Genomic DNA, 26,368 nt, shown 5'->3' on the forward strand with positions numbered 1-26,368 from the left:
TATTTCGTTCTATATCCAAGCGACTGAAGACTGCAAACGCCTTTTGATTTTAATTGCGACTACTTTTCTATGCGTAAACCAGCACACGACGATTGATATAAATCATCCCAATGGTATAAAAGCAGAGCATTGAAAGTATATACGAAAGAATATGGAAATATTGTTTTTGTTTATGTGTGAATAAAACCGTCGACAAGTTATAAAAAAACAGGTCATGATAAAGCATGTATGTATAGGGTATTAAAACCGTCGGCAGTTATATTTTCTGAAGGGGAATAAAACGTATAAACAGTAACTGTGGCACAAAACTCTGAAGCAATGATACAGCACGTACAAACCACAGGAACACGGTTATGATTATGATAAGCTGAAGCAACATCAAAAATATAAAACGATCACAATCATTTGACCATATACTGGTGCGGGTGATTGTGCGTTCATGCTTTAGGGACAAATACTCCGTGAACATCCGGTGGGATATTAGCGTCAAAGTGGATTCGGGCGACTTCGGTAAAGCTCTTGGCGTCCAGCATCAACAAAAATGGGTTTCCGTTTTCATTTACCACAGATGACATAAGGATACCTGGCAAACCATCATTTGTTATAGAAGAATTAGCATTGTCTTACGTAATAAACGATATATAAACAAACATTGTTTATATAATAAATAAAATTTAAATTTTAAAAAATTGGACAACAACAGATTTTTTACAAAATTTAAAAGATTTGTGGACGACAACCATCTTTCCAGTTCTATAGTATTGACTTAAAATTTGAAATGGACGGCCGCTACAACGACTCAAAAAGAATAAAGCTTCCGAAATTTCTGGAGCCGATGGAAATTCCTGCTCCAGAAAAAACGAAGAGGTCTAAAAAGAGGCACAGTTTGACGGCCGACAAAAGCCTGAAACGCAACGATGGCACACCTCAACAAGTTTACAAGTCAACGGGCAGTCTCCCAAATTGCTGCAGTGAAACCAAATGCCAGTGTGATCCGGGACAGCTGGACGACTGTTTGTCGGAGATGGATCGCAGGTTATATTGCCTCGATTACCAGGACCCCTACCAGGTGACCGAAGTCAAAGATTTGCCAGAAAACATAACCGATCATGGGTGCTTGCACATAGACGAACATGAAGTTACTGCTGGAGGTATAGCTTGCTTTGGTTGTCGCCATTTTCGCTTTAACAATTACTCAATCCAACTTTCAAAACATTACTTTTTTACACAGGTTTCGAGGTAGTGGGCGTACATTATGGTCAGAAGATTGTAGACGAACTTGAAGGACTAAAGAAATCCGGTCAAATTACCAATTTTAGGTAAACGACAACTTAATAGGAATGTTACTTTTTATACCGAAACCGAATTTCAATGAATACAGATTGGCCAAAGCTGGCCTATCCTTTGAAGTTCAAAATGAGCCGGTAATGGAGGTCCCAGTACGAGTGACACCATTAGCGAAATACATTGTACCATCTTATGGACGAGCTATAAGGAAAGTCACCGCAGAGGAATTGGACATCAAACTAAAACGAGCAGAAATAAGGCGAAAGGTCTAACTTTGTCGGAAACTATTGTATACAAGTTATAACAATACCTATTTAAGCACCACAAAATCACAAGTAAGAATGATAAATGTATCTTATTTATCATCACGTGGCGGAAAAACGACATCCGTTATAACACGGGTGTTCTGTTTTATACACCTCGTGCTCGCTTATGACCACGTACAGGTAACTATACACTTTCGTTGCGGCAAGCGCCTTTAAGACCAAGGTGATCCTAGAATACAGATATTTTAGCGGTCATTTTCGATACCTTCTACTGGTGCCACCAACCTAAAATTTGGACACTGTACTAACTAGACCCCAGCGGTACCGAATCTAAAATAAAAAATAAAAATTTCGAAAAAATATTAATTATGAATATTAATATTTGTCATAAAAACATATTTATAGAATTTTCTCCCGTTCCAGCTTCGGATATGTTATAGCGCTACGTAATAGCTACAAAATGAAACTTTATTTTCTTTAAAATTGTGCGGGGATAGATGTTAAATATAAAAAAGTATGATCATAACTCGAATCATATAAATATTATATTTTCGATTTTTTTTGCGAAAATATAACTCACGCATACATCTATGTAGGTCACTAGCATGTTATCCCCATCGAAAAAAAAAATAATTTCAATTTTTTTTTATAACTGAATATTAATATTCGTCATAAAAACATATTTATAGAATTTTCTCCCGATCCAGCTTCGAATATGTTATTGCGCTACGTAATACCTAAAAAATGAACCATCATTTTCTTCAAAAAAGTGCGGGGAAGGGTTCAGAATACAAACAAGTATGAGGGTCATAACCCGAATCATACAAGTATTAAATTTTAAAATATTTCGGCGAAAATATAACTTACGCATGCATCCATGTAGGTCACTCACATGTTATCCCCATCGAAAAAAAAATTAATTTCAATTTTTTTTTATAACTGAATATTAATATTCGTCATAAAAACATATTTATAGAATTTTCTCCTGATCCAGCTTCGAATATGTTATAGCGCTACGTAATACCTAAAAAATGAAACATCATTTTCTTCAAAAAAGTGCGGGGAAGGGTTCAGAATACAAACAAGTATGAGGGTCATAACCCGAATCATACAAGTATTAAATTTTAAAATATTTCGGCGAAAATATAACTTACGCATGCATCCATGTAGGTCACTCACATGTTATCCACATCGAAAAAAAAATAAATTTCAATTTTTTTTTATAACTGAATATTAATATTCGTCATAAAAACATATTTATAGAATTTTCTCCTGATCCAGCTTCGAATATGTTATAGCGCTACGTAATACCTAAAAAATGAAACATCATTTTCTTCAAAAAAGTGCGGGGAAGGGTTCAGAATACAAACAAGTATGAGGGTCATAACCCGAATCATACAAGTATTAAATTTTAAAATATTTCGGCGAAAATATAACTTACGCATGCATCCATGTAGGTCACTCACATGTTATCCCCATCAAAAAAAAAATTAATTTCAACTTTTTTTTATAACTGAATATTAATATTCGTCATAAAAACATATTTATAGAATTTTCTCCCGATCCAGCTTCGAATATGTTATAGCGCTACGTAATACCTAAAAAATGAAACATTATTTTTTTCAAAAAAGTGCGGGGTAGGGTTCAGAATACAAACAAGTATGGTCATAACTTGAATCATATAAATATTAAATTTTCGATTTTTTTCGCGAAAATATAACTTACGCATACATCTATGTAGATCACTAGCATGTTATCCCCATCGAAAAAATAATTAATTTTTTTTTTAAATTTGAATATTAATATTCGTCATAAAAATATATTTATGAAATTTTCTCCCGATTCAGCTTTGAATATGTTATAGCGCTACGTAATACCTAAAAAATGAAACATAATTTTCTTCAAAAAAGTGCGGGGATGGATGTTAAATATTGCGGAGAGTATTAATTACTCGAATTTCGTGTTTATATATTTTTTTTGCACGAACGCAAAAATAGTACATATTAATCCACATAAATGTTTTTATAACAAAATTAGAGTAAAGTGTTTGGATTACAACTGCACAAAACTCCTCTCCTCGTGGACCTTACCAACAGCGTTAAAACTCTTTAAATGCCAAAGATGAACACATTCGCCAATTTAAATAACGGAGGTGCAAAGATTATCATAATATGGGCGAAAGCGACCTTGCACCTCTACTTCAGGCGTTTCTAAAACAAACAGGTTTATCTTCCTTTCCTTTAGACATTCATTATTGTCTGCGATAATTCGATCGAGCCTATCAATAAAAGGCGCTAATCTTAGAGGCTTCAAGAACAAACAATCCTTTGTATTAATTGAAACAAATAAATTAAAATTCTTGGTATATTTCCAGGTACGTAAGTTCGGACAGGATAACCGTAAATAACCCAAAATACGAGTAATTAATACTCTCCGCAATATTTAACATCCATCCCCGCACTTTTTTGAAGAAAATTATGTTTCATTTTTTAGGTATTACGTAGCGCTATAACATATTCGAAGCTGGATCGGGAGAAAATTTCATAAATATATTTTTATGACGAATATTAATATTCAAATTAAAAAAAAAAATTAAATTAATTATTTTTTCGATGGGGATAACATGCTAGTGACCTACATAGATGTATGCGTAAGTTATATTTTCGCGAAAAAAATCGAAAATTTAATATTTATATGATTCAAGTTATGACCATACTTGTTTGTATTCTGAACCCTTCCCCGCACTTTTTTGAAAAAAATGATGTTTCATTTTTTAGGTATTACGTAGCGCTATAACATATTCGAAGCTGGATCGGGAGAAAATTCTATAAATATGTTTTTATGACGAATATTAATATTCAGTTATAAAAAAAAGTTGAAATTAATTTTTTTTCGATGGGGATAACATGTGAGTGACCTACATGGATGCATGCGTAAGTTATATTTTCGCCGAAATATTTTAAAATTTAATACTTGTATGATTCGGGTTATGACCCTCATACTTGTTTGTATTCTGAACCCTTCCCCGCACTTTTTTGAAGAAAATGATGTTTCATTTTTTAGGTATTACGTAGCGCAATAACATATTCGAAGCTGGATCGGGAGAAAATTCTATAAATATGTTTTTATGACGAATATTAATATTCAGTTATAAAAAAAAAATGAAATTAATTTTTTTTTCGATGGGGATAACATGCTAGTGACCTACATAGATGTATGCGTGAGTTATATTTTCGCAAAAAAAATCGAAAATATAATATTTATATGATTCGAGTTATGATCATACTTTTTTATATTTAACATCTATCCCCGCACTTTTTTAAAGAAAATAAAGTTTCATTTTGTAGCTATTACGTAGCGCTATAACATATCCGAAGCTGGAACGGGAGAAAATTCTATAAGTATGTTTTTATGACGAATATTAATATTCATAATTAATATTTTTTCGAAATTTTTATTTTTTATTTTAGATTCGGTACCGCTGGGGTCTAGTTAGTACAGTGTCCAAATTTTAGGTTGGTGGCACCAGTAGAAGGTATCGAAAATGGCCGCTAAAATATCTGTATTCTAGGATCACCTTGGTGCCTTTAAGTGTCCTGCCCAAAGATACATACACCCACAGCGGTAGCAGCGTCGAACCTTGAAGCAGTAACCTATGGGCAAGGGGCAAGGGCAACTCAAAAACAAGTAACATTTCTTGTTTGGAATTTAGGAAAGAATGGCTGAACGATTAGCACACTGCAAAAATGTTGTTGGAAAATGGAAGAAGCGAACCGAGCAGGTCCAGAAGATAGACCAGGAACGCTATGAGAACGGTTTGGTGCGAATCGAACAGAGGATGAGCATGGCTACTGAACGTAGGAACCAAATGCACGTGAGGAACAATGAACGATGTAGAAAAAGGAATGCAAAGATAGCAGAGTTGCTGGTAGGAGTGTAGTTTCAGTAAAGTATTCAACAATGTAACATAAAAAACGCCTTGTGTGGCTTAATATGATTCTGAAGTAAAAGCAAATAAATGCTTTGTCTACAATACTCATAAAATAAAAATAAAATGATTTAAAACGCTGCTTATTTAAGACATTTATAAAACTGCTGTAATGTGTGCTTTTAGGTAAAACGACGAAACACCGAGAAACAGTTGACCGGAATCCAGAATCAAAATCCGATCCGTACTTTCGCTGATTGCAACAAGGGCGAGACCGGGTAAGAGAGATCTTCATATTCTATTTAAATACCGGTATATATAACCGATGTCAACTATATTCAGGCTATTTCCAAGCTTTAAAAAACTTTCTCCCATAATTTCGGAGGGTGACCAGGCGGGCGATCAATTGAAACACTCGAGGTCCGCCTCTGAGAGGGAACAACTAGAAACGGGTTGTACTTTGTCGCCACTTTCAGCCGCTGGGGACGGCAGAGAGTAGATCATTTTTCATGCAATTACAAATCAGTAATTTGATACTTGTCGGTTACTGGTCGATTTACTTCGTTCAGCGATGACATGATTTTAAACTTTTTTCTTTCGTTGTTGTATCTTTTTACGTATTTACATTATATTATTGTTCTATTGTTCAGGTTATGCGAATGAAATAAATATTTTTATCGTTATGTTCCAGTATCACCTGTACCGAGCGATCGGCGCTGTTTAAATGATAATATTTCATGCGCGGCAACGCACTCGCGAACTCCCGAAAATTGCCTAATAAGGAGAAACTTGCTGACTCAAATTGCTCGCGGAAACACATCGGCGGTGAAGTGTGACGTGGTATGACGTAATCAGCCGGCGGGCTGGCCCGTGTAAACAATTGTAGAACCGGTGCCTTGTCAATACAGCTCGGTTTGGTAAATGTAAGCTTATTGTAAAAGAGGTGTATTCAGGTCGCCAGTTTTAACGTTTAAACCGAAGTTATATAAATATGTTGTTATAATGTATGTTACAGGTTTTATATATAGATATTTGGTGATCGAAAGACAAAGGAAAGATTTATCATGAATGTAGATCATGAAGTAAAACTGCTGGTGGAAGAAATTAAAAGGCTTGGCAAACAAAGTAAGTTTTAAAATGTTATAAGTGAATGATGTCACAGCGTAGGTTGATTATTTTCGAGTAAATGTGGTACGTAATTTAGGCTATATTTTAATGTATGATTAGGCTATATTACAATACTGACTTGAACCATGCACATTACTGTATGGTACTTAACTCAGCATGTAAGTAGTGCTCTTGAGTAGCCGACACTCCTAAACCTATATATATTACTGTGGGGTAAGATGGGACACGTTTAGCACGTAAGATTGAAATAATCTTAATCGTGTTATCAATTAACAACGGTCTATGGGAGTCGTGAAGATATGGTTTTATAATTCTTTGAATGTTCTTTGTTTACTACCAAATGGGACGGGAAAATAGAATAAAAATTGGCCCCATCTCACTCCACAGTGCTATACCATATTGAATAATTATGTTGAGTGCTGTACACATTTTATAATTTTAGATGCTGACGGTCAATTTGTTGTCACATTTGGCGTTCTGTTCTCGGACGACAGATGCGCCAATATATTTGAAGCGCTCGTTGGGACATTGAGGGCGGCTAAACGTAAGAAGATAGTGATGTACACTGGCGAACTTTTACTACAAGGCGTACATGATAATGTGGAAGTTATTTTGCTCAAAGATGAATAATTGATCAAGGGCTATATATGGAGATTTAAAGCTAGACCCACACATTAGTGAGGCTGCAATAAGGATTATTATTTTCCCGTTAGTTTTCTGCAAACTGCGATCGTTTTTTTTTCAATTAATTTACGTAAATTTTTTTTGAAATATTTTTTTAACTTTGTAACTCTGGAAATGTTACAAATCATCTTCCAACTAGAGCAGTATTATGTGAATATAATCTGTACTCAATATAACCATTATTGACAATTGTACTGCATTCCACGTTTGCTTTTTGAAACATTAAACTTGTTTGTATTTCTCCGAAATGTTTGTGTGAAACTCGTTAATGGTATTGTTCTTGAGAAACTGCCCGCGGTTTAACTATTTCGGAGACTTTGGCAATCACGCGGAGTGAGTTTGGCGACAATAAATGTAAACGTTACTATGAGATATAACACTCTTGTCTAGCCATTAGCCAGCCAAGTTTTCATTAAATCGTAAAACTATCAACGCTTTATAACCTGGGAAGTAAATTGAGTGCAAACAGATATATTTTGACACCAAAAAACACGCAGTGAACGAGTTCCTCATATTAAAATAAAAGTAAACTAACCTTCGTCTTCCTGTGTTGCTCCGGGTTTCGCTACGAAGACAGGTTGAGACGCCCAACAACCTTTCTCCTGCCAAGTTTGCACTCTCTGCTTTGTTTCCACGTCAATCTTTGTCAACTGGAAAGCAAAACGTTGTTGTATTTCGATCATGGTTGCTTTTTAACATTACAAAAAAGAGAAAAAAAAAAAACTAACAATGTTACAGACTTGGCAACTTTAAGCGGGCACGGAGTTTGCCGAATAGAACTAACATGTTATAAAGGGTATAAATATACATCCATTCGTTTATTTTTAGCACAAGCCTATACCCCAACATAGTCTATAGACTTACCATTTCTCCTGGTGGGAGTTTTAATCCACCGGGGCTGTAGAAATACTTGTACTTCTTGCCAATGTATTTATTGTTGATAACAGCACACTCGGTTCCCACACTCAGCATCTCGCTTGTACAGAAGATGTTATTGCCCTGGAACTCGGCTGTGCACGAGGTGTTTGCCACCGAAACAAGATTCCCTGTCGTTTTCTATACGATAAACAACATGGGTTATACAATGCTTTAGAAACGATGTGAAACTTACTTACCTATCGATGTTATTTATACTAATATAACTTACGTTACACAACTACAGCGCAACAGTATTACTTTCTGTGTATGGTTACTTCCATATCTCCTCCCACCAAATAATATACTTACGGAATCATTAGCCAATGGAAGAACAATCCTCATCGCTTTAACAGCTTGTTCATCGCTGTCAAATAACTTAGAGAACTCTTGCGGAGTCTTTTCCAAATTGGACATCGTGAACTTGTCGTAGAAGCTGTTTTTCTTGTAACAGCTGAGGTCCAATACCACATGGTCCCCATCATCGTATGCATTCACATGATGATACACGATAAGCGGGTCACATAAGAAGGTGATTGGATGTTGCTTGCCGGTCTCCTTGTTCACCAAATAAATGCGAGTCTGGAATTGCAAATAATAATCGTATAAGTGCATTTAACGACGGGAAAGCTTAGTTGCAGATTTTTTTCATCGACTGCTATTAAACAGATGAGTTTCTATTTCCCACTGTTTTCACATTACCTTGGTATCTTCTAACACCTCAATGCAATCACTGTAGCACATGTGGCGCAAGTGTGCGACCGCCATTTTGGGAATATCAATTTTGAGCGGCATTTCAACGAAGACGGCATATTTCTCTGACATAGCAAAGCTATGATGATATGATGGGCTGACTCTCCATGACGAATCGATGCTACAAATAGATTCCGACTGCGATAGAATTGTTTCCAACGGAGTTCCTACGTTTGTAACAATAGAGTTAAAATACAGAACAATAATCTATAAACGCCGGAATTGTGTCTTTTCTAAATCAGTTCCTAAAATAACTAGCATTTTATTTATCTCCATAAGTAACTGCGGTCGGCTTATTTAAAACAGCGAAGAAATGGAAATTACCAACAAAAACGACAGTCGTTAAACATGCTTTAATCACCAGTTGATTTTTAAAGTTCAAGAACTAATATTTAGTATGGTGGGAGAAGACGGGATATCTTTAGCACATAATATACCAGTATCCCGATCGTGTTGTTCACAATTAACAACGGTTAATGGAAGTCGTGAGGATATGGTTTTACGATTCTTTGAATGTTTTTTTTTTTACTCCCAAATGGGATGAGAAAATAGAATGAATTGTGGCCCATCTTCCCCAACCTTATACTATATAATCAGCTTAGTTTAACTCACCCGGTGCAGCTGCAGTGAACTTGAGCAAGTTGTATTTGGTTCTTCCCATGTTAAATATGGAGCTGGAGAAAGTGTAGACGTTGCCTTCACCATCCACAAGGGGATGAGATGACATTATGTTGATAGGAAGGTGTTTCGCAAGATCAACCTAGTAGTAGTGACGCAGTCGATAAAAAAGGGGTCACAATTGTTGTGAAATAAATTAAAAAAAAATTAAAATTAAAAAAAAAATATTTTTTTCTTGGCTGCGCCAGCACTGGTTTTGTGTATGGTGGATGACGTAGTATATATAGGTTTGGGTAAGATGGATACCGTTAGCACAAACATAGGCTATATAAACAGAACTAAAATTTACTGTTTCCTTAATTGGTTGAAATTGCGATCGTTTTTTGTAAAGTTATTATATCGTAAAGTTATTTTAATGGGTGGATGTTTTGGCTAACAATGACATAATAGAGTGTTAACAACACTGTGTGGGAGTCGCAAGCGGAAACGGTTTTATAATTCTTGATTTTTGTTTACTTCCATAAATGGGACGAGAAAGTAGAACTGTTTCTACTGGTGTATACAAGTTATACCTTGTCCTTTGTATCAAGGGTCACCGGATCGATCTGACGAATGAAGTTGCTTTCAGTGATGGCGAACAGATGATCACCGAGATTCATGAAGTTAATGAGACAATTATCGGTGAATTCTGGCATTGTTAACGCACTCTTTACTCTGTGAACATAACTTCCATTTATATTTGTAGCTTACTATGGAGGTATTAGGCGCGCTACGCACTTCGACGTTATAACATATACTATAGTATAGGGTGGGGGAGGATCGGACACCTTTTTATTCTATACCTTTCGAATATTATATGCGGAAGGTTTCCCATTTCACCCCACAGTACAATACGCCACAAGCTTAGTAATAATAATTAAAACAAACCTTCCAAGAAATCCTTCAGAGTGAGTAGTAGTTCCAAATTCGGCCACCACGACCCTCCCTGCAGCTGTGTTCTTCTGCAAACTCTCGCCGTCAACCAGTCTGCTCATGTAACTGACCTTACCATCTTCAATGCAGAACCTGTGTGTTGGTTTTAATATTAAAATAGGTTGGGGTAAGATATGACATGTTTTTATTCTATCTGTCGTTTTAATTGGTGGTAAAAAAAACCACCTGAACACTTAAATAACCGTATAGTCTCACGACTCTTTTAAACGCGGTGTTGTTAATTGTTTAGGTATAATACGGGACATATAAATGTGTTAAAAACACACATTTTACCCAACAATACTACACTTGAAAAAAGTCTGCGGTTTTAGCAAGAGACTCTATAAACATGTATCTAATCCAATAAAACTTACTTTCTTGCAAGCGCCATGCCATCGAACCAATGCTTGACGCTCTCCTCTCGGAAATGGACGACTCCCGGTCCGTTACGGTACCAGCTACCATTCAGCCAATTTGGAACCTCACCTGGAACGTATAAATAATTATTAATTATCCTCGCGTGACGGGGCAACTACAGTCGTAATAACCAGGGTAATTTGTTTCATACACCTCGTATGCCCGTGTATACGATGGTAGCAGCATCGCCCCTCGAATCCCCTAATTGGACTAGAGGCAGCAGACGTATACTTGGCTACAGCGCAGATAAAAATATATGCGATTACTTTTCAGGTAAACAGACCGACCATATAACGAAATGATAACACACCTTGAACTTTTCCTTGTACCGCCTCTGCGTATTCGATGTTTTTGGTTGTAGCAAGCGCAGTCAAGTGAGGGAATGCAGAAACTGGGAAATCCATTACTATGGGACTTGTTGTTTTAAAACGTTAAAAATGCCTATTCAGCAAAATCTGAACCTATAGGATGTTAAACTAGGAATATATAGAAGTCTGGGAGGAGATGGGACACTTTTTTGTTCTATTTTTACGCCCCATTTGGTAGTGAATAAAGAACATCCGAAGAATTTTAAAACTGTATCCTCACACCCACATAGACAGTTCTTAATTGTTTAAAACAAGATCAGAATAGTTGAATATCGTGTGGTAAAAGGTGTCCAATCTTTCTCCATCCTACTATATCAAAGCTGTATGAATTATTCTAGTTATTCTATTTCTGTTATTCTATGTTTCCAACTCAAGAAAATCGACAACAAACGCTAAAACAGACACGTCGACTGGTTTTAAACAATCACTGTAGAAACCTCAGTTATTGGTTGGTTTATACATCAATTTACCTTCTTTCTCGTTTTACAATCCGCTTACAGATTTATACATATTGAAAATCTGGCGATCTGTTCTCTTTTCTTTTACTGTCGACTATAATCGTTTTCATATTCAACACTGAAGATCGGATTTGAACGACTTGTGTTCACGTTAGTGATTGTGTGATCGCATTTGGTTATCGACCTCATTCTACAATCAGCGGGAGACGTTTTTGCCGCAATCTCATTGATCAGCTCGCCCCGGAATTTAGATTTAGAGATCGAAATTTTAATTAGAAAACCTGCGTTGGGCGGATTATACAACGTCCTTAGCGCGATCTAAAGAGGACGATTATGCTGCTACATTGCACTTGATTATTTATCAATATATCTAGTAAGTTGGGGGGAAAAGGAATATCTTTTTATTCTATTTTCTCGCCCTATTTGGTAATAAACAAAGAACAGTAAAAGTTATAAAACAATATTCTCACGAGTCTCCTATACCATTGCTAACTGATTGTGAATAAACATAAACAAATTTGGCTGGCATAGTTACATCTTTGTCATGTAGTATATTTATAAGCTTTTCAATGTAGTGCCTATACGTAACTATAACACTGGAATGTGGTGCAAGTCAAGGTTTGGAATTTGGCATTTACTACGACCGATAGACACAGTGGAGACTGTAATAAACTAACTGTAATAAATTCCGCGAATTTGACCCTTATCAGGCGCTCATAGAGTTGAACGATTCCCATGTAAAGAAATACAGTTGAGATCTGAAGCTACGAAACCTAACAGACAAAAATCAAATATAATATATTTTATTATATATACCATTGAATGGACTATATTTTTGTCTGTTATGTTTTCGTAGCAACATATCCTTATGGTATCTTAATACATCTTAATGAATGAGAAACTTTCCTCTTTATTACTTTTTTTCGCAAACAGCACTTGCAAAACGACGAGACATTGCAAACGTTTTGTGGATTTGAAGAAATATAATGTTTGCAGCTTGCGAGATATATCACAGTGAACGAAACACGGCAACGAAATTGTTGAGGATAAAATAACTTGAAAGCAAACAAGCTATTTAGCAGCAGACATGCTGAGATAAGCTATGATTAGTGTAGCTTATGCAAAATAAGTTAATGCAATAATTCAGTTATTGTCTTAAGTTTGTATTATTATAGGAAATGAAAATTAACGCGGACTGACGAGTATGTCCTTGTTTTTTTTCTATCACACTTAAGTATACTAGAGTGTATGCAAGTAAGACATATGCTGATGGCATAGCATGCCAAGGTCAGTACATAAGAAGGTTGTACATACGTTTATACCACTTAAGCCATGCAGTAGGAGATTAATGTTCGTTGCCACCAGCTGTTATTTTACCGAGTATTGAAACAATGCATAGACATGAGAAATCACAGTGAACATTCAAGCAATGTGGAAATTGCACATAGTGAAAGATGCAGTAAATATGATTATCCTTATGGGACAAAGTTAATGCGTATGTATTTATAGTACGCGTCATTCGGCAGCTATAGCCGTGACTTTAGCGAGTAATTGTTGCGTTGCTGAGTCTGGTGTCTGGACTGAGAAGTGTGCTGTGACGTCACCATCTACGTCATTGGAAGTTTGACATAACACGCCAAGTCTTTCAAGTAAACTGAAAGCTCCTGAACAGGAAAATAAATTTTCGCTCGACTCCTGCGTACCGGTGATCGAGGCAAGCCACGTACGAACCGCTGACGTCACTTCCTGCTGCGTCACAGATGTTTCTAAGAAGACAAAAATCGAACATAATTATTTTCCATACATTGATATTGACCATATGTTTTGTACGGTGTTTTTTTCTTCACATTTATTTCTCTTAGTTTTTTTACTCTCAGTAACAACTCGAGTGGTTTGAAAAAAACGTCGTATATTTCCGCTTCGTCTGCCACGTTTTTTTGCAGACGAATCGTCGGAAATACATTACGTTTTTTATACCAGATTAGCCATTAAAAGATTATTTACATTATGCCTGGTAGCAAAATTCATTTACTTGTTTGGGTTAGTTTCAACGCTATGCCATACACTATGAGCGCTTCTTTCAACGATCGTTCATGCCCTTTGTTTATCGCGTCCATCACGAGACCTCGGTTGTTTGATGTACTCTTGTAATACAACATCTTCTTCCATGCAAGAATGTACTTGTTACGCTGTGACTTGTACATTGCGTATGACCTGATAGAAATGAGAGCAAGTTATAATGATGCTGTGTTTAAATTGTGACAGGACAGGCATAACCCACAGTTTACTATGACCTGGTTCAGTAATTAGTTATACAACAACTGTGTGTATTAAATCAACACACCAGGTGCTTACATTGGATTGCAAAACGCAAAGCCTATTTGGTATGCTTGGCAGAGGCAGTTCACCAAACCATCACTTGTGGTCATGGGCTCTTACGCAACATGATAACCTGTAAGCTGGCACAAGGTGTATGAAACAGAACACCTGTGTTATAACGACTGTCCGACCAAGGCGACTATGCAAGAATAAAGCATGTTACATAAACATTCAGTGTATTTTTCGTACCTGTATGTAATGAAGCCAATAAAGCAAGACAACATCCAAACCAAACCAAGCTTTAAATCAGTCAGCACCGTCATCCCAACATTGAAGAATGCAATCATGGCTGTTGTAGTGAGAGAAAAGTTGATGAACCAACGGCGACCACGAGGTATTTGAACTCTGTTGGGAATCAAGTATGTTAAAACAACACCATGTAAACTAACAGTGTTTATTCTATATGGGTGAAGCCCTACAGCAAGGCACACCATAGGAGATTTATGCCACAGTTTTTACTCTAGAAGGTTTTTATTGGAATTTTTCATAAGCTGTTTTGTGTTTTAAAATTGTTACTTTTGGATAAAAATATATCCATATACATTTTAATGTTTTGTTGGTATCCTTTAACATAAATATTACTTTGCCTCCGGTAGAAGAGTTTCAAAATGATCCACAGGAACATCTTTGAAACCTTTCAGGATCATGTTCTTTGAGTTTCTGTTGCGTGCAGCTACCACAACTCTCTCGTGGACTGTTCTGAATAAATATGTTTAAAACATTATATTATCCTCCATAAGGTAGGATGACACCTTTAGCACATAATATTCAAATATCCTTTCTGTTTAAACAATTAACAACAGTCCATGGGTCAATATATTTACTTTATATTACTTGGAACTGATCGGTCAAATAATGTTTGGTCAACTAACTTATAGATTGGCGGTCTAGTGGCGGACAACGTAAAGTTTAACCAAACAATCTTTATAGTAATCTAATGTAGTAGCATTTAATTTTTACAACAACTAAAATATGCTTGCCTTGTTTTCACATTATCATCACTAAACATTGCCTTCCATAAGTATTCAGAATCACTTGTTTGTTCCAAAATCTTATTTCTACCATAGATCCAAAAGCGAGCAAATTCATAATCTTCAAAGTTGACAGACAGCTGGAAAGTGGTCATAATTGTCACATGTGGCTTACGTTAATTTATTCTTAAAATAACCATTGTTTAAAATCAGTATGATAACCAATCGTGCTTTTTTATGTGGATGAGGTTTTGTAGCAGGGTACGCGATAGGTCCTGGGATTTAGACCAGGATTGGCCCACTATAATGGACAAATGATAACCAATCAGTACTACAATATGTAGTCTACACCTGATGAAAAAATACCAGTTTTTCTATAACTACACTATAACATGAGTGTACAAGTAAAAACTAGAGCGAAAAAATGTTATCTTTAACATAAATTAAGTTGATAATCTTTTAACGGTTTATTTGGTATGCAATAACAGTGATTTTCGTACATTTCAGATGAGCCATTGAAAGAATATGTACCTTATGCCTGGTAGTGGAAGTAACAGAATAAATTAAGTTAATATAACCATAAACCTTACTTCAATGTTCCCGTACTTATGTTGTTTCTTCAAACACTCAATGATAATATCTTGATGCACTTCATGGTAACCTGCTCGCTTAAGAGTGAATGCAAACTGTGTCATAAAGGATAACTCTTCTAATGAATGCTCGTGTTGTACTGTGAAAGAACTAATCTCAGGGACTTCTGATCTGTCTGGATCAATGTTTGCGAACCGATGCATCAGGGTTTTTGCTCCCTTATGGTGGCGAAGAAGGAGATAAGTTTCCAAAACATGAGAAGCGGTGATGAAGTGATGGGGCCATGATTTGACACCAGGTTCTGTAAAAAAACTCTGTATAAGCTATTGATGCAGGTGAACGAAACTTTTGTCCAGTGTCTTTGCTCAGTGTTATAGACGCTTGCATCCTAACTGAACGTTACCGTGTTTAAGGGAGTTTTTAATAACACAAAGCTTTATTTGTACAAGATTAGGGTCCTGCAGCATTACTTGCCATTGAACACGAGATTTAGGCCGAAAATAGCTGGTGATATAACAAATTAGCTGCAAAACCACCAACACACCTGACTTTGGAGCATAATCTGGTGAATTAACATAATGATTGCAGAGTTCCTGAATACACTGTGATCTTCTCATACGAATAGGATCAGGAATTGCCTCACAAGTTGTTGGGTTTTCATTGTTTTTTTTGGATAAAAACAGCGTCCGATTTGACGTACAAGAAATTTTCAGAACCTTGAAAAATCAAATATATTTTTATTATACAATCAGTCAATCTTAGGTATTCAGGTTGTGGAAATTATATATCAAAACAAACAAAAAAGATTGCTTACCTTTTTAGTACAAACATACGTGCTTCGTTTAGCACCTGGCAAACATTTAAGACAAACAGATAACATTTCAAGTTTTCTTACTAAACCATTATTTTGGTGTCTTTTATTAAAAATACATTAACACTGTTTAAAATAGTTCTAACATTTCGTAATAATGCTGATGCAAAGTCTTGTATAGCATTAATTTTGCAATTAATTAAACGTAACCTGTATTTTTAAATACGCCTTTCTTTGACGCAGAAAATTTGTTCTGATTATTAAACGAACAGCTGTGTTGTAGTGAAACAACCGGATCACGTTTTAATTGGTTAAATTTGTCACGTGAGATGGTCTAATAAGCTTCGCTATTCTGAACGTGCTAGAAAGCAAAGCAATATATGCTGTAATTGCCTTTTAACTACCCTTTCTAGATTCGAATTACCTTTTTTAACTTTTTATATACCAACTCTGCTATAGATGTAGTTGCTTCTCTTCGTTTTGGTTGCTTTTTTCGGATTGTGAATCACTACTGACAAGTTTTCCTATAGATTTATTTATTGAAAAGAACCACAAGAAACCCAAATTAAATAAATACTTCGTTTATTTGGTCAGTGAATCTTGAACAATGTTCACTGCAGGGAGCAAGGCTGCTTCATTTTCAGTGGGGTTTCCAAGTAATTGGATAAGCCCTTTATAATGTGCATGATGAAGAATACAGTGCAACACCGAAAAATTCATCCAGAAATTAAGAGGATTTTTCTTTTAGAAACGTATACTGCGTTTTCGTAGTAAATGGCGCATGAAGTTTTGCCTAACTAGTCCGCTGGGAGAGTTTAAAACAGAAGAAAGAAACTATAACTCGTCCTTGTCCTCAGTTTCACCACCAGGTGGGGGTGGAGCGCCACCTTCTCCGCCTTGGTAAATCTTTGAAACAATAGGTTGAACAACTTCTTCCATCTTCTTCTTCTGTGCTTCATAATCTTCTTTCTCTGCTCCCTCCTGATGGTCATCCAACCACTTTATGGTTTCTTCAACAGCTTTAGTAACAGTTTCTTTGTCTTCATCTGACAGCTTGCCACCCAACTTTTCTTTGTCACCAACTTGGTTCTTGAGAGAGTAGGCATAACTTTCAAGCTCATTCTTGGCATCAACCTTCTCTTTAAGCTGAAATAAAAACATACCTTTAAAATTTGCATAACTTGTATTTAAAACTTGTTAAAACATGCCAAAGTTTACAGCTTCCTTCTATTTTATTATTTTAATATAATATATTAGTTTTTGTTAAAATCAAAATTTATTATAATAGTTTACCATTTCTAATCTAAGTGAAGATAAAAATTCATCTTCTCTAATTACCTTTTGATCCTCTGATGCAAATTTCTCTGCATCTTGTACCATCCTTTCAATGTCTTCTTTTGACAATCTGTTGTCGTCATTCTTGATTGTAATCTTTTCTTTGTTACCGGTTCCCTTGTCCTCTGCGGACACACGGAGTATACCATTCACATCAATCTCAAATGTCACTTCGATCTGAGGAACTCCACGTGGAGCAGGGGGGATTCCAGTGAGGTCAAACTTGCCCAAGTGATGGTTATCCTTCGTCATTGCTCTTTCACCTGTAGTAAAACTTTTTTAATCAACAGCTCTTAGAAAATTCTGGAGCTACGAAATGTTAGCGAACACAAATCATTTGTGCATTACAAGTAAAACATTAGAAATCTACATTTTGTTAAATACCTTACCTTCCAAAACATTGATTGTAACAGTAGGCTGGTTGTCACTGGCGGTTGAGAAAATTTGGGATTTCTTAGTTGGAACCACAGTGTTTCTACCGATAAGTTTTGTCATCACACCTCCAACGGTTTCAATACCAAGGGTGAGTGGGCAAACATCAAGAAGGACAAGATCACCTGGAATTTAAAAACCACCTTCAATCAATTTTGAAATGCAATGCTATTAACTAATCACTATTTTGCAATGCTATTAGTATTAACTAATCACTATTTAGTGTAAAGCTAAGAAGCTAACACTAACACAAACCAGCCTAGGTGTTCGGAAATCTGGCTCAAAGGTGTTGTACACATTCAGTATCAAATTTTACAAAAAGTCAATGAGGCCAAGGGTTAATATTAAGCAGAACACTCTGCATATAGCTACAATTCGTATAACTGCCATGACAAAGTGCTTACCTGTGTCAGATTCTCCCCCAAGCACACCAGCTTGCACTGCAGCACCAAAAGCAACAGCTTCATCAGGGTTGATACCACGGTTTGGTTCCTTTCCTTTGAAGTGATCCTTGACAAGTTGTTGGATCTTTGGGATGCGGGTGGAACCTCCAACAAGAACAACTTCGTCCACATCTTTAACAGTGAGGTCAGCATCTTCGAGGACTTTCTTCACTGGAACCATTGTGGAACGGAAAAGGTCCTGTAAGAGTAAAAAGAATAATATATAATTACAGTTTATTGGGGGTTTATAAAAGAATAAAAGCTTTAATGTTTTAAAGTTATAAAGTTATTCAAGGCATAAAAGTTATTCAAGATTATGAAATGTTCTTTTTGGCAAACATTTTAGTGAACTATAAAAAAACAGAAACCACGCATTTTAACTAACTATACAAAAACAAAAACTTTCATCCAAATATTGAGTATTCTTACCATGTTGAGTTCCTCAAACTTGGCTCTGGTGAGAGTTTCAGAGAAATCTTCGCCTTCAAAGAAACTTTCAATTTCCACAGTTGCGACCTGACTGGATGAGAGCGCTCTCTTTGCCTTTTCAACTTCTCGTCTAAGCTTCTGTACAGCACGGTTGTCTCGTCTCATATCTTTACCTCTCTTCTTCTTGTACAGCTTCATGAAGTAGTCCATTACACGTTGGTCAAAATCTTCACCACCTGTTACGCAATTAATGTTTAAAACTAAAAGAATAAACAATAAAAATGTTAATTTTAAAGGATCTGCATAGTCACAATTCCCCCACAAAGTTTTGTTTTGTGAAACTTTTATCAGAACATCTTTCATAATTGTGAAATACAACACAGTTTGACCTGACTATAGCAGCGTACACATACCACATATATATAACCATATTTAATATTTGTAGCTTTAGAAATGTGAAGATATATTTACCAAGATGAGTATCTCCATTTGTTGAAATGACCTCAAACACCCCATTGTCAATAGTAAGCATAGAAACATCAAAAGTACCGCCGCCCAAATCAAAAACAAGAATATTCTTTTCTCCCTCTTTTTTGTCAAGACCATAAGCAATAGCTGCAGCAGTTCTGTGTGTACAATAACATACAATAAGCCACAAGTTTTCTCACATCAGGACTTAAAAGGGGGGGAATACCAACGAATAAATGAAAATTTATTATATAGATAGATGTGTAATGCAAAGGTATCATCAAAGTTTCATAAATTTAAACAGTTTCTAATGAATGCGTGTCAAAAACCGCCTATCTTAAAGGATAGGTTTCATTGGTATTCCCTCTTTAAGAATCACTATGTAGTATGAATTCATTGAACATTTTGCACTCACTTAAACAATTGCAATAAAATTGATTGTTAACTTTTACTTACGGTTCATTAATGATTCTCATGACATTTAATCCTGCAATAACACCAGCATCCTTGGTTGCAGTTCTCTGTGCATCATTAAAGTAAGCAGGGACAGTTACCACAGCATGTGTCACAGTTTTGCCAAGATACGCTTCAGCAATTTCCTTCATTTTGCCCAAAACCATGGCACTGATTTCTTCGGCAGCAAACACCTGTAATGAATAATGTACTTAAATTAATTTACAATTTGTCAGTCAATAATTCCGTTCAGCATTTAGTGAATAATATCAAGTCATGTAGTTTAAATATCAACACTTTTACCTTCTTTTGTCCTTTTACATTAACTTCAACATGTGGTTTGCTGTTCTTATTCTTCACTGTGAATGGAAAGTATTTGAGATCCGACTGAACACCCTTCTCTGACCAGGCTCGGCCAATTAATCTCTTTGCGTCGAAAACGGTATTTTCTGGGTTGGAGGTAAGTTGATTCTTAGCAGCATCTCCGATAAGTCGATCACCCTCCGCAGTGAAAGCCACATATGATGGGGTAATACGGTTTCCTTGGTCATTGGCAATGATCTCCACTCGTCCATTCTTAAACACTCCAACACTGAAATGTAAAGATTACCTTATTGAACAATTTATTGACACTAAATGTACAATCATAACAGGAAAAAGGAACAATCAAAAAAAGATTTGGGGGCTTGTGGTTAGGTAGCTCTGTTTCAAGGCATTAAAATATAAAGTATTAATATTCCGGAAAAGCTTAAAGTGCGTGAGCTAGTAAAAAAATTATACAGTGTACACATTATAATTTATATTACATGCTTTCAGGTTACTTCCAAAAAAAGACATATTTTCAAATTATTCTATGCATTTTATCACAAATCAATACATACCATGAATATGTTGTTCCCAAGTCAATTCCAATCACAGTGCCCACATCTTTGGACTCTTCATCTCCGAATACAGCACTCACAAGGCAGAAGCCCGCAATTGCAAGTAAAATATTTTGAAACACCCTCATTTCAATGTTGTTTCCCAGTGATTAAATGTAAATAAAAATTACGATGTATATGTACAATACAGAACAGATCAATGAAACTTACGAAATCTGTGTGAAAAAACAAACATATTAGTAAAGCTTATATTCTACATTTCGAGCTACATTAATATTCACATTTCGTCTGCCTAAAATAAAAAAACATTTTAAAAACGTTAACTGAACTGAGAATATGCGCATAAAACCTACATGCAACTACTGCTGTGAGATTCTATGTGCTGTTATTACGGAAAATTAGTTTACCGTCTCAGTAACTGTCCCACAGATCTCAGTTGAGCAATTTTATAACTCACAGACGTTTAATAGAACAAAACGTAAACCTACCGGTGTGGTGGATTCTGATTGGATGATTGTGCCACGTGTGGTGTGCTTCTATTGGACGACCGTATTCGACGTAACATGACGATACAATATTTGAACATAAAACCATGACTAGACATAATCTTACGCAACCATTCGGTACGATTGGCCGTCGGTCGCGTATTGTAAAGGACACGTATCAGATAAGTGGTCTTGTTTTGCTCTTAATAGCATACAATGCTTATGCAATTTAAAGTAATCGTGCTAAAGTCACGTATACTTTTAAAAGTGGCAACCATAGCGCAATACGACCACAATTCATCACCTGTAAAAACATTTCCATAAGAACACGTGTTATTAAACCTTTCTCTACACGTCAGTAACATGTTTGTATTTACACGTAACATTTCGATATAGTTAATATTAGTACCGATACATAATCTTAAAGTTTACTAAATTGAAATTATTGTGTTATTAAGGAATGACTCAATAGTAAATATTTTCTAATGGAAAATTCAATAAGAGAAACATATACTGTAGGACCGTAGGTGCACCCAATAAATAAAACTTAAGAAAGAAAGATGCTTGAGTTAATCCATCTCCATGACATGTTTTTATTTGTAGTGTATATAATCAGACAGGTGTAAGGGTGGCTTTAAAATAAGAAATTAAATCGTCCGTAGGTCTACACTGTGCATGAATGTCAAATAAGCCAACATATGGTTGTGTTGATCAAATTTCTTCTATTGCGTTCTTTCATTGATTCCATAATAACCACACTGAATACACTGCAGATTGATTACCGGGGCTAACAACCGAGTACACTTACTTGTATCACTCTTCTGTGGTGTAACACAGTGTTTTAAGTTAGTAAAGAGTGGGAAAAGATAGGACACCTTTTTATTCATTTTTTTCGCACCATTTGGAAGTAAACAAAGAACATTCAAAGAAATATAGAACCGTATCCTCACGACTCCCATAGACAGTTGTTAAGACACGACCAGGATATTCCGGTATTATATGGGCTGAATGTTTCCCATCTTATCCCACTGTAGGGTACTATATTTACTTTTGCCACGCGCGCGTTTTCGTCAAAGGTCGACTTTCTAGCGATATCTTGTTTCTCCAACTACAAAAGAATTCCGTTTGTAAAGAGTTGTCATCTATACTCCCACCCACGGACAAATTATCAGATTAAAACAATAGCTGATAGCAGGATCCGGCTATTGTCGACTGTGTTTGCTAAACTGGTCGACAGATTGTTTGCATCTGAAGTTTTTTGATCATGAAGCGTCAAATTTGTGTTGTAGCTTATGTAGCAAACAGGCCTGATTACAGCGATTCACGAAAACCGAGTTACTGGCATTTAGCAGTTGTAAAAAACTGCATAGCGGTCGTGGGTGCACTCGTAAAAGACAAAGATAATTTCGTAAAGGTGCTAACTTCAGCGCAATCAGGTACAAAATCTGTAAACCTACGATTCAGTATTTTATTGTTGTAAGCTGTATCTCACAGAAAATTTTCTATAAATGAAGACCGTATAGTAGATTCCGGCTCGTGTAAATCTTCACCACTGTCACTATTTTAGATTCATCTTTCGTTAGAAATATAAAACGAACTTCGCCAGATGTTCTTTTAACTGGAGTATCCCTCGAAATCACGACTCAGGTCGCCAAGTCAGTAGCGGGAAGTGATACTTTAATATTGTTTACTGATACAGACTATGAAAAAGAAAACCCCATTTCGGTGAGTAATTCATTTGTAAAGCAATCAGTTAAATATAGAAATCTTTGAGTAAACAGGTTTATCTGTAACAGGATGAAGTGGATGTTGGTCGTTCTGTCACTGACGCTTGCGTCAACAGTTGCGTTAAACACTTGATCTACAGCACGCAAATGCACGTATACGCTTGCATTGGTCTGAGGTGTGACGCATGTGATGCAAAAGCACATATCGCAGATTATATTACAGCTGCGGATATTAAAGAAACGCTGGTCTGCATTCCGTTTCTTTATGAAGATTTTCTCGCTGGAGGCGCTCTTACACCAAGGAAAACTACCCGAACAGACACCTACAAAATAGGTATTCAATATATATAACCCATATTTGTTCGGCGCTGCACCTGTAGCATATAGTGCAGAGCCATAGAAATACCGAGTAGTCCAACCCATTGTTACGTAAAACACAAATTGAACGGCAATTTGGGTCCAAAATAACACAGTAGGTATAGGGAAAATGTCTGTTTTTAGGTAAATTATAGAAAAACTTGGCCCTAGAAACAAATTTAAAGGTTAAAAATGTAAAAATCATGTTTTATTTGTTTTCTGTATCAAAAAAGTCAAAAAATAAAATTAGAAGCGGTTGATTTGTGACATTTTAGCCATTTAATGCGGCTAAATTAATATATTTTTTCAAAAAAATGCTTGGTAAGGTAAATAAAAGCTGTTTTACACCTTTCCACAAAAGGAAAATACAAACAAAACCTAAAAAGTTCATTTAAACCTGTTGCCAAAGTCACCATTTTTGCTCTATTTTGGACACACAAAGATGGCGGTTGGACTACTCGATGTTTATACGACTCTGGCATAGTGGTTAGTGCACCCCTTATTCCTTTTGTAGCCCATCAGAAGTTATGGGTCAAGGCTTGTCGATGCACAATATGCAAAACAGAATAATCAGCCTCGTGTTAAACCTGGTGTAGTTCCCGCTAATGTAGTCATAAATAGATCATATATTCATACTTTTAAAACTTGTTATAGTTGCTCCGATGGGCTACATTCCAATGGACACAATAGCCCTTGAAGACGTTGCACTTTGCTTCAGAAATCTAGTTGCTAATCCAACAAATTGGTCAGGAAAAACGTTGTCACTTTCAGGTGATAAAATGACTATCCAGGTAAAGCGATGTGCCAGTCACAGTCAACTCAAGGGTACAAATTTCAAACTTGTATTGCCTTTTACAGGAATATGCACAGATGTTGACTGATAATGTCTACCCTAAGATTGTTAAGGATGCTCAAGTAATGTATAGTTTTCCTTTAAAAACATTTAAAAGTTTACGACAGTCTTGTAATCCAGGTTACACCAGAAGAGTTCATTGACTACAATGAATGGGACGGTGCTGAAGACATGGCTAACTATTTCGATTATCTGACCAGAGGCGTCCAGCGTAACAACATGAACTCAACTATGTCGTTAGTCTCCGAAATTGCTTGCTTTTATGACTGGGCAAAAGCAAACGCGAAAAAAGTTGTAGCTGCACTAGAAGTTTGATTTTCTTATCTGTAACATGATTGAATGTATTGAATGTATGTGCATAATCAATTCAATGTTTTAAACGAAAGTATAAAAAACACTACGGAAAACGAACTACTTTGTTCTATAAACTATCCTATTTGCGTGCATTTCTCTTTCTACCCGAAGACATCGTCGGGGTGCTTAGAACTGTTTTCATTGAAGATCCCCTTTCTGGGTTGTGAATACAGTAGCTAGCTGTATGGGCAAAATCTCCGGTTGCTCCACAAAAGCGGCAAACATGTCTGAAAACAAAAGTTTAGTGATTAAATTTTGAAACTGGACTACGGGATATACCTTCGTAAAACAGGGCATGTGATACGGCCGGTCGAGTCACGAATTAAATGGGTGGAGTAGAAATCCATAGGTTCTCTGTTACTTTTACAAAAGGCACAACACTGAACTCTGGGCCTTGTGGTACGGCGGGCAGGAGGCACCGAAGGTCTGTGAAGGTGGTGACTGGCAGATAGTGCTGGGGGACGCCAGTTCGATGGAGGTAAACGCATAGCTGATCCGGGGCCATACAAGTTTGACTCATTGTTGTGTAAGTGCCGTTTTTGTTGATTCGAAGGAAACTGTGGGCGTATTTGAACTTGCGATCGTATGGGAACTTGTCGTCTTATGGGGACTGGTTGTCTTGGATACTGCATTCTTTCGTGCTGTAAAAGTGGCGGCAAACGTATGCTTGGTGCAGTAAGCTCATTGTTCTGGGATTGGGGAAATGGAGATGCAATAGAGGTTCCTGTAAAGTGTTGTCTTGACCTTTGCCACTTTGAGATAAAATATGTAAATGTACAAGCCACGTACAATGTCTCAAATATATCTTACCTGATTATGTGGCATGCCATGAAGCCCCTGAACGCTGTAACTTTTTCTATTCATAGCGAAGCAAGTTTTACGCACGACAGGGTAATATAAATACTGTTTAACACTGACTGGTGACTTTAAACTATAGGACGTATATAAATGGTTAACGCTTTTATAGCTCTTGTGGACTGTACAGCCTACACCTAAAATCACTATAGAGTAACTTTACACAGTTTTAGCGGACTGTACAACGCAAGCTGCTTACAGTTGGGGTAAAGAACTTACAATGGAACTAACTGTAACAGTTTAGCTAATCTGTATATGCCTACACGTGCAGAACTGAAGATCAAAGGATTTGCCACTTTTTTTGTAACGTCACAGTTGTGTTTCTCGTTCCATCCTGTTACAGATTTCTATTATAGGATTAAAAAAACAAGACGATTTAAATTTTTGGTGCCTAGGTTCAGAAATCTTTAAAATTTAAGAAAGATTGTTCTATGTTGTTGGATATCTCTATTTTAAAACCAAGTGCAATGTATATTTAGATGACTTATGTTTTCATCGAACTTCTGTCGATATTAATTTGCTTATACATTATATTTTTCCAACATTGCATTTTCGAAACACCACTTCTGATCTGGAACAGGAACACAGCACCCCGCAAAAATAATAAAAAATGTTACGCCTGAAGCGACTGGAAACATCTCGCGTAAAGCGTTGTTGCTAAGCAACTTACAACTACATAATAAGGAATTTAGTTTTAGCTTCAAGGCTTTGTTTTCAGCTAATACTTACGATGTTATTATAGAAAACTGG

The 26,368-nt window shown here is 36.2% G+C and overlaps 7 protein-coding genes across 7 annotated transcripts; 3 read left to right on the plus strand and 4 right to left on the minus strand.

Annotated features, from left to right (window-relative positions):
* Nucleotides 1-31: 31 nt before the first annotated feature.
* Nucleotides 32-12,196, minus strand: LOC149731740 (beta,beta-carotene 15,15'-dioxygenase-like). The gene is made up of 10 exons (XM_089884291.1): nucleotides 11,279-12,196; nucleotides 10,926-11,037; nucleotides 10,507-10,644; nucleotides 10,152-10,293; nucleotides 9,574-9,721; nucleotides 8,911-9,128; nucleotides 8,521-8,790; nucleotides 8,158-8,349; nucleotides 7,829-7,943; nucleotides 32-583 (listed from the first exon to the last, which is right to left on the minus strand). The coding sequence occupies exons 1-10, from the start codon at nucleotides 11,370-11,372 to the stop codon at nucleotides 438-440; spliced, it is 1,575 nt and encodes a 524-aa protein (XP_089740417.1). The 5' UTR covers nucleotides 11,373-12,196; the 3' UTR covers nucleotides 32-437.
* LOC149731741 (uncharacterized) lies at nucleotides 651-6,164 on the plus strand. Its single transcript, XM_089884325.1, has 6 exons — nucleotides 651-1,151; nucleotides 1,232-1,319; nucleotides 1,382-1,553; nucleotides 5,266-5,481; nucleotides 5,668-5,759; nucleotides 5,824-6,164. The coding sequence occupies exons 1-6, from the start codon at nucleotides 779-781 to the stop codon at nucleotides 5,978-5,980; spliced, it is 1,098 nt and encodes a 365-aa protein (XP_089740451.1). The 5' UTR covers nucleotides 651-778; the 3' UTR covers nucleotides 5,981-6,164.
* Nucleotides 6,441-7,541, plus strand: LOC149731742 (costars family protein v1g158749-like). Its single transcript, XM_089884362.1, has 2 exons — nucleotides 6,441-6,606; nucleotides 7,052-7,541. Exons 1-2 carry the CDS (start codon nucleotides 6,546-6,548, stop codon nucleotides 7,237-7,239), a joined length of 249 nt encoding a protein of 82 aa, XP_089740488.1. The 5' UTR covers nucleotides 6,441-6,545; the 3' UTR covers nucleotides 7,240-7,541.
* Nucleotides 12,197-12,684: 488 nt separating the features above from the next.
* Nucleotides 12,685-16,821, minus strand: LOC149731743 (transmembrane protein 143-like). The gene is made up of 8 exons (XM_089884304.1): nucleotides 16,550-16,821; nucleotides 16,280-16,451; nucleotides 15,735-16,036; nucleotides 15,154-15,284; nucleotides 14,756-14,872; nucleotides 14,363-14,518; nucleotides 13,827-14,008; nucleotides 12,685-13,560 (listed from the first exon to the last, which is right to left on the minus strand). The coding sequence occupies exons 1-8, from the start codon at nucleotides 16,613-16,615 to the stop codon at nucleotides 13,310-13,312; spliced, it is 1,377 nt and encodes a 458-aa protein (XP_089740430.1). The 5' UTR covers nucleotides 16,616-16,821; the 3' UTR covers nucleotides 12,685-13,309.
* A 290-nt stretch (nucleotides 16,822-17,111) lies between these two features.
* LOC149731744 (endoplasmic reticulum chaperone BiP-like) lies at nucleotides 17,112-21,223 on the minus strand. The gene is made up of 9 exons (XM_089884283.1): nucleotides 20,988-21,223; nucleotides 20,410-20,698; nucleotides 20,110-20,300; nucleotides 19,657-19,811; nucleotides 19,186-19,421; nucleotides 18,718-18,955; nucleotides 18,271-18,438; nucleotides 17,885-18,144; nucleotides 17,112-17,692 (listed from the first exon to the last, which is right to left on the minus strand). The coding sequence occupies exons 1-9, from the start codon at nucleotides 21,113-21,115 to the stop codon at nucleotides 17,381-17,383; spliced, it is 1,977 nt and encodes a 658-aa protein (XP_089740409.1). The 5' UTR covers nucleotides 21,116-21,223; the 3' UTR covers nucleotides 17,112-17,380.
* A 1,033-nt stretch (nucleotides 21,224-22,256) lies between these two features.
* On the plus strand, nucleotides 22,257-24,724 carry LOC149731745 (nmrA-like family domain-containing protein 1). The gene is made up of 6 exons (XM_089884338.1): nucleotides 22,257-22,908; nucleotides 23,040-23,197; nucleotides 23,269-23,533; nucleotides 24,211-24,347; nucleotides 24,415-24,471; nucleotides 24,530-24,724. The coding sequence occupies exons 1-6, from the start codon at nucleotides 22,737-22,739 to the stop codon at nucleotides 24,722-24,724; spliced, it is 984 nt and encodes a 327-aa protein (XP_089740464.1). The 5' UTR covers nucleotides 22,257-22,736.
* Nucleotides 24,725-24,842: 118 nt separating this feature from the next.
* On the minus strand, nucleotides 24,843-26,252 carry LOC149731746 (uncharacterized). The gene is made up of 3 exons (XM_089884351.1): nucleotides 25,574-26,252; nucleotides 25,043-25,515; nucleotides 24,843-24,990 (listed from the first exon to the last, which is right to left on the minus strand). The coding sequence occupies exons 1-3, from the start codon at nucleotides 25,625-25,627 to the stop codon at nucleotides 24,843-24,845; spliced, it is 675 nt and encodes a 224-aa protein (XP_089740477.1). The 5' UTR covers nucleotides 25,628-26,252.
* Between the last annotated feature and the right edge of the window lie 116 nt (nucleotides 26,253-26,368).

The sequence above is a fragment of the Ciona robusta genome, chromosome 9, assembly GCF_009617815.1.
Source record: "Ciona robusta chromosome 9, ASM961781v2".
Lineage (NCBI taxonomy): Eukaryota > Metazoa > Chordata > Ascidiacea > Phlebobranchia > Cionidae > Ciona > Ciona robusta.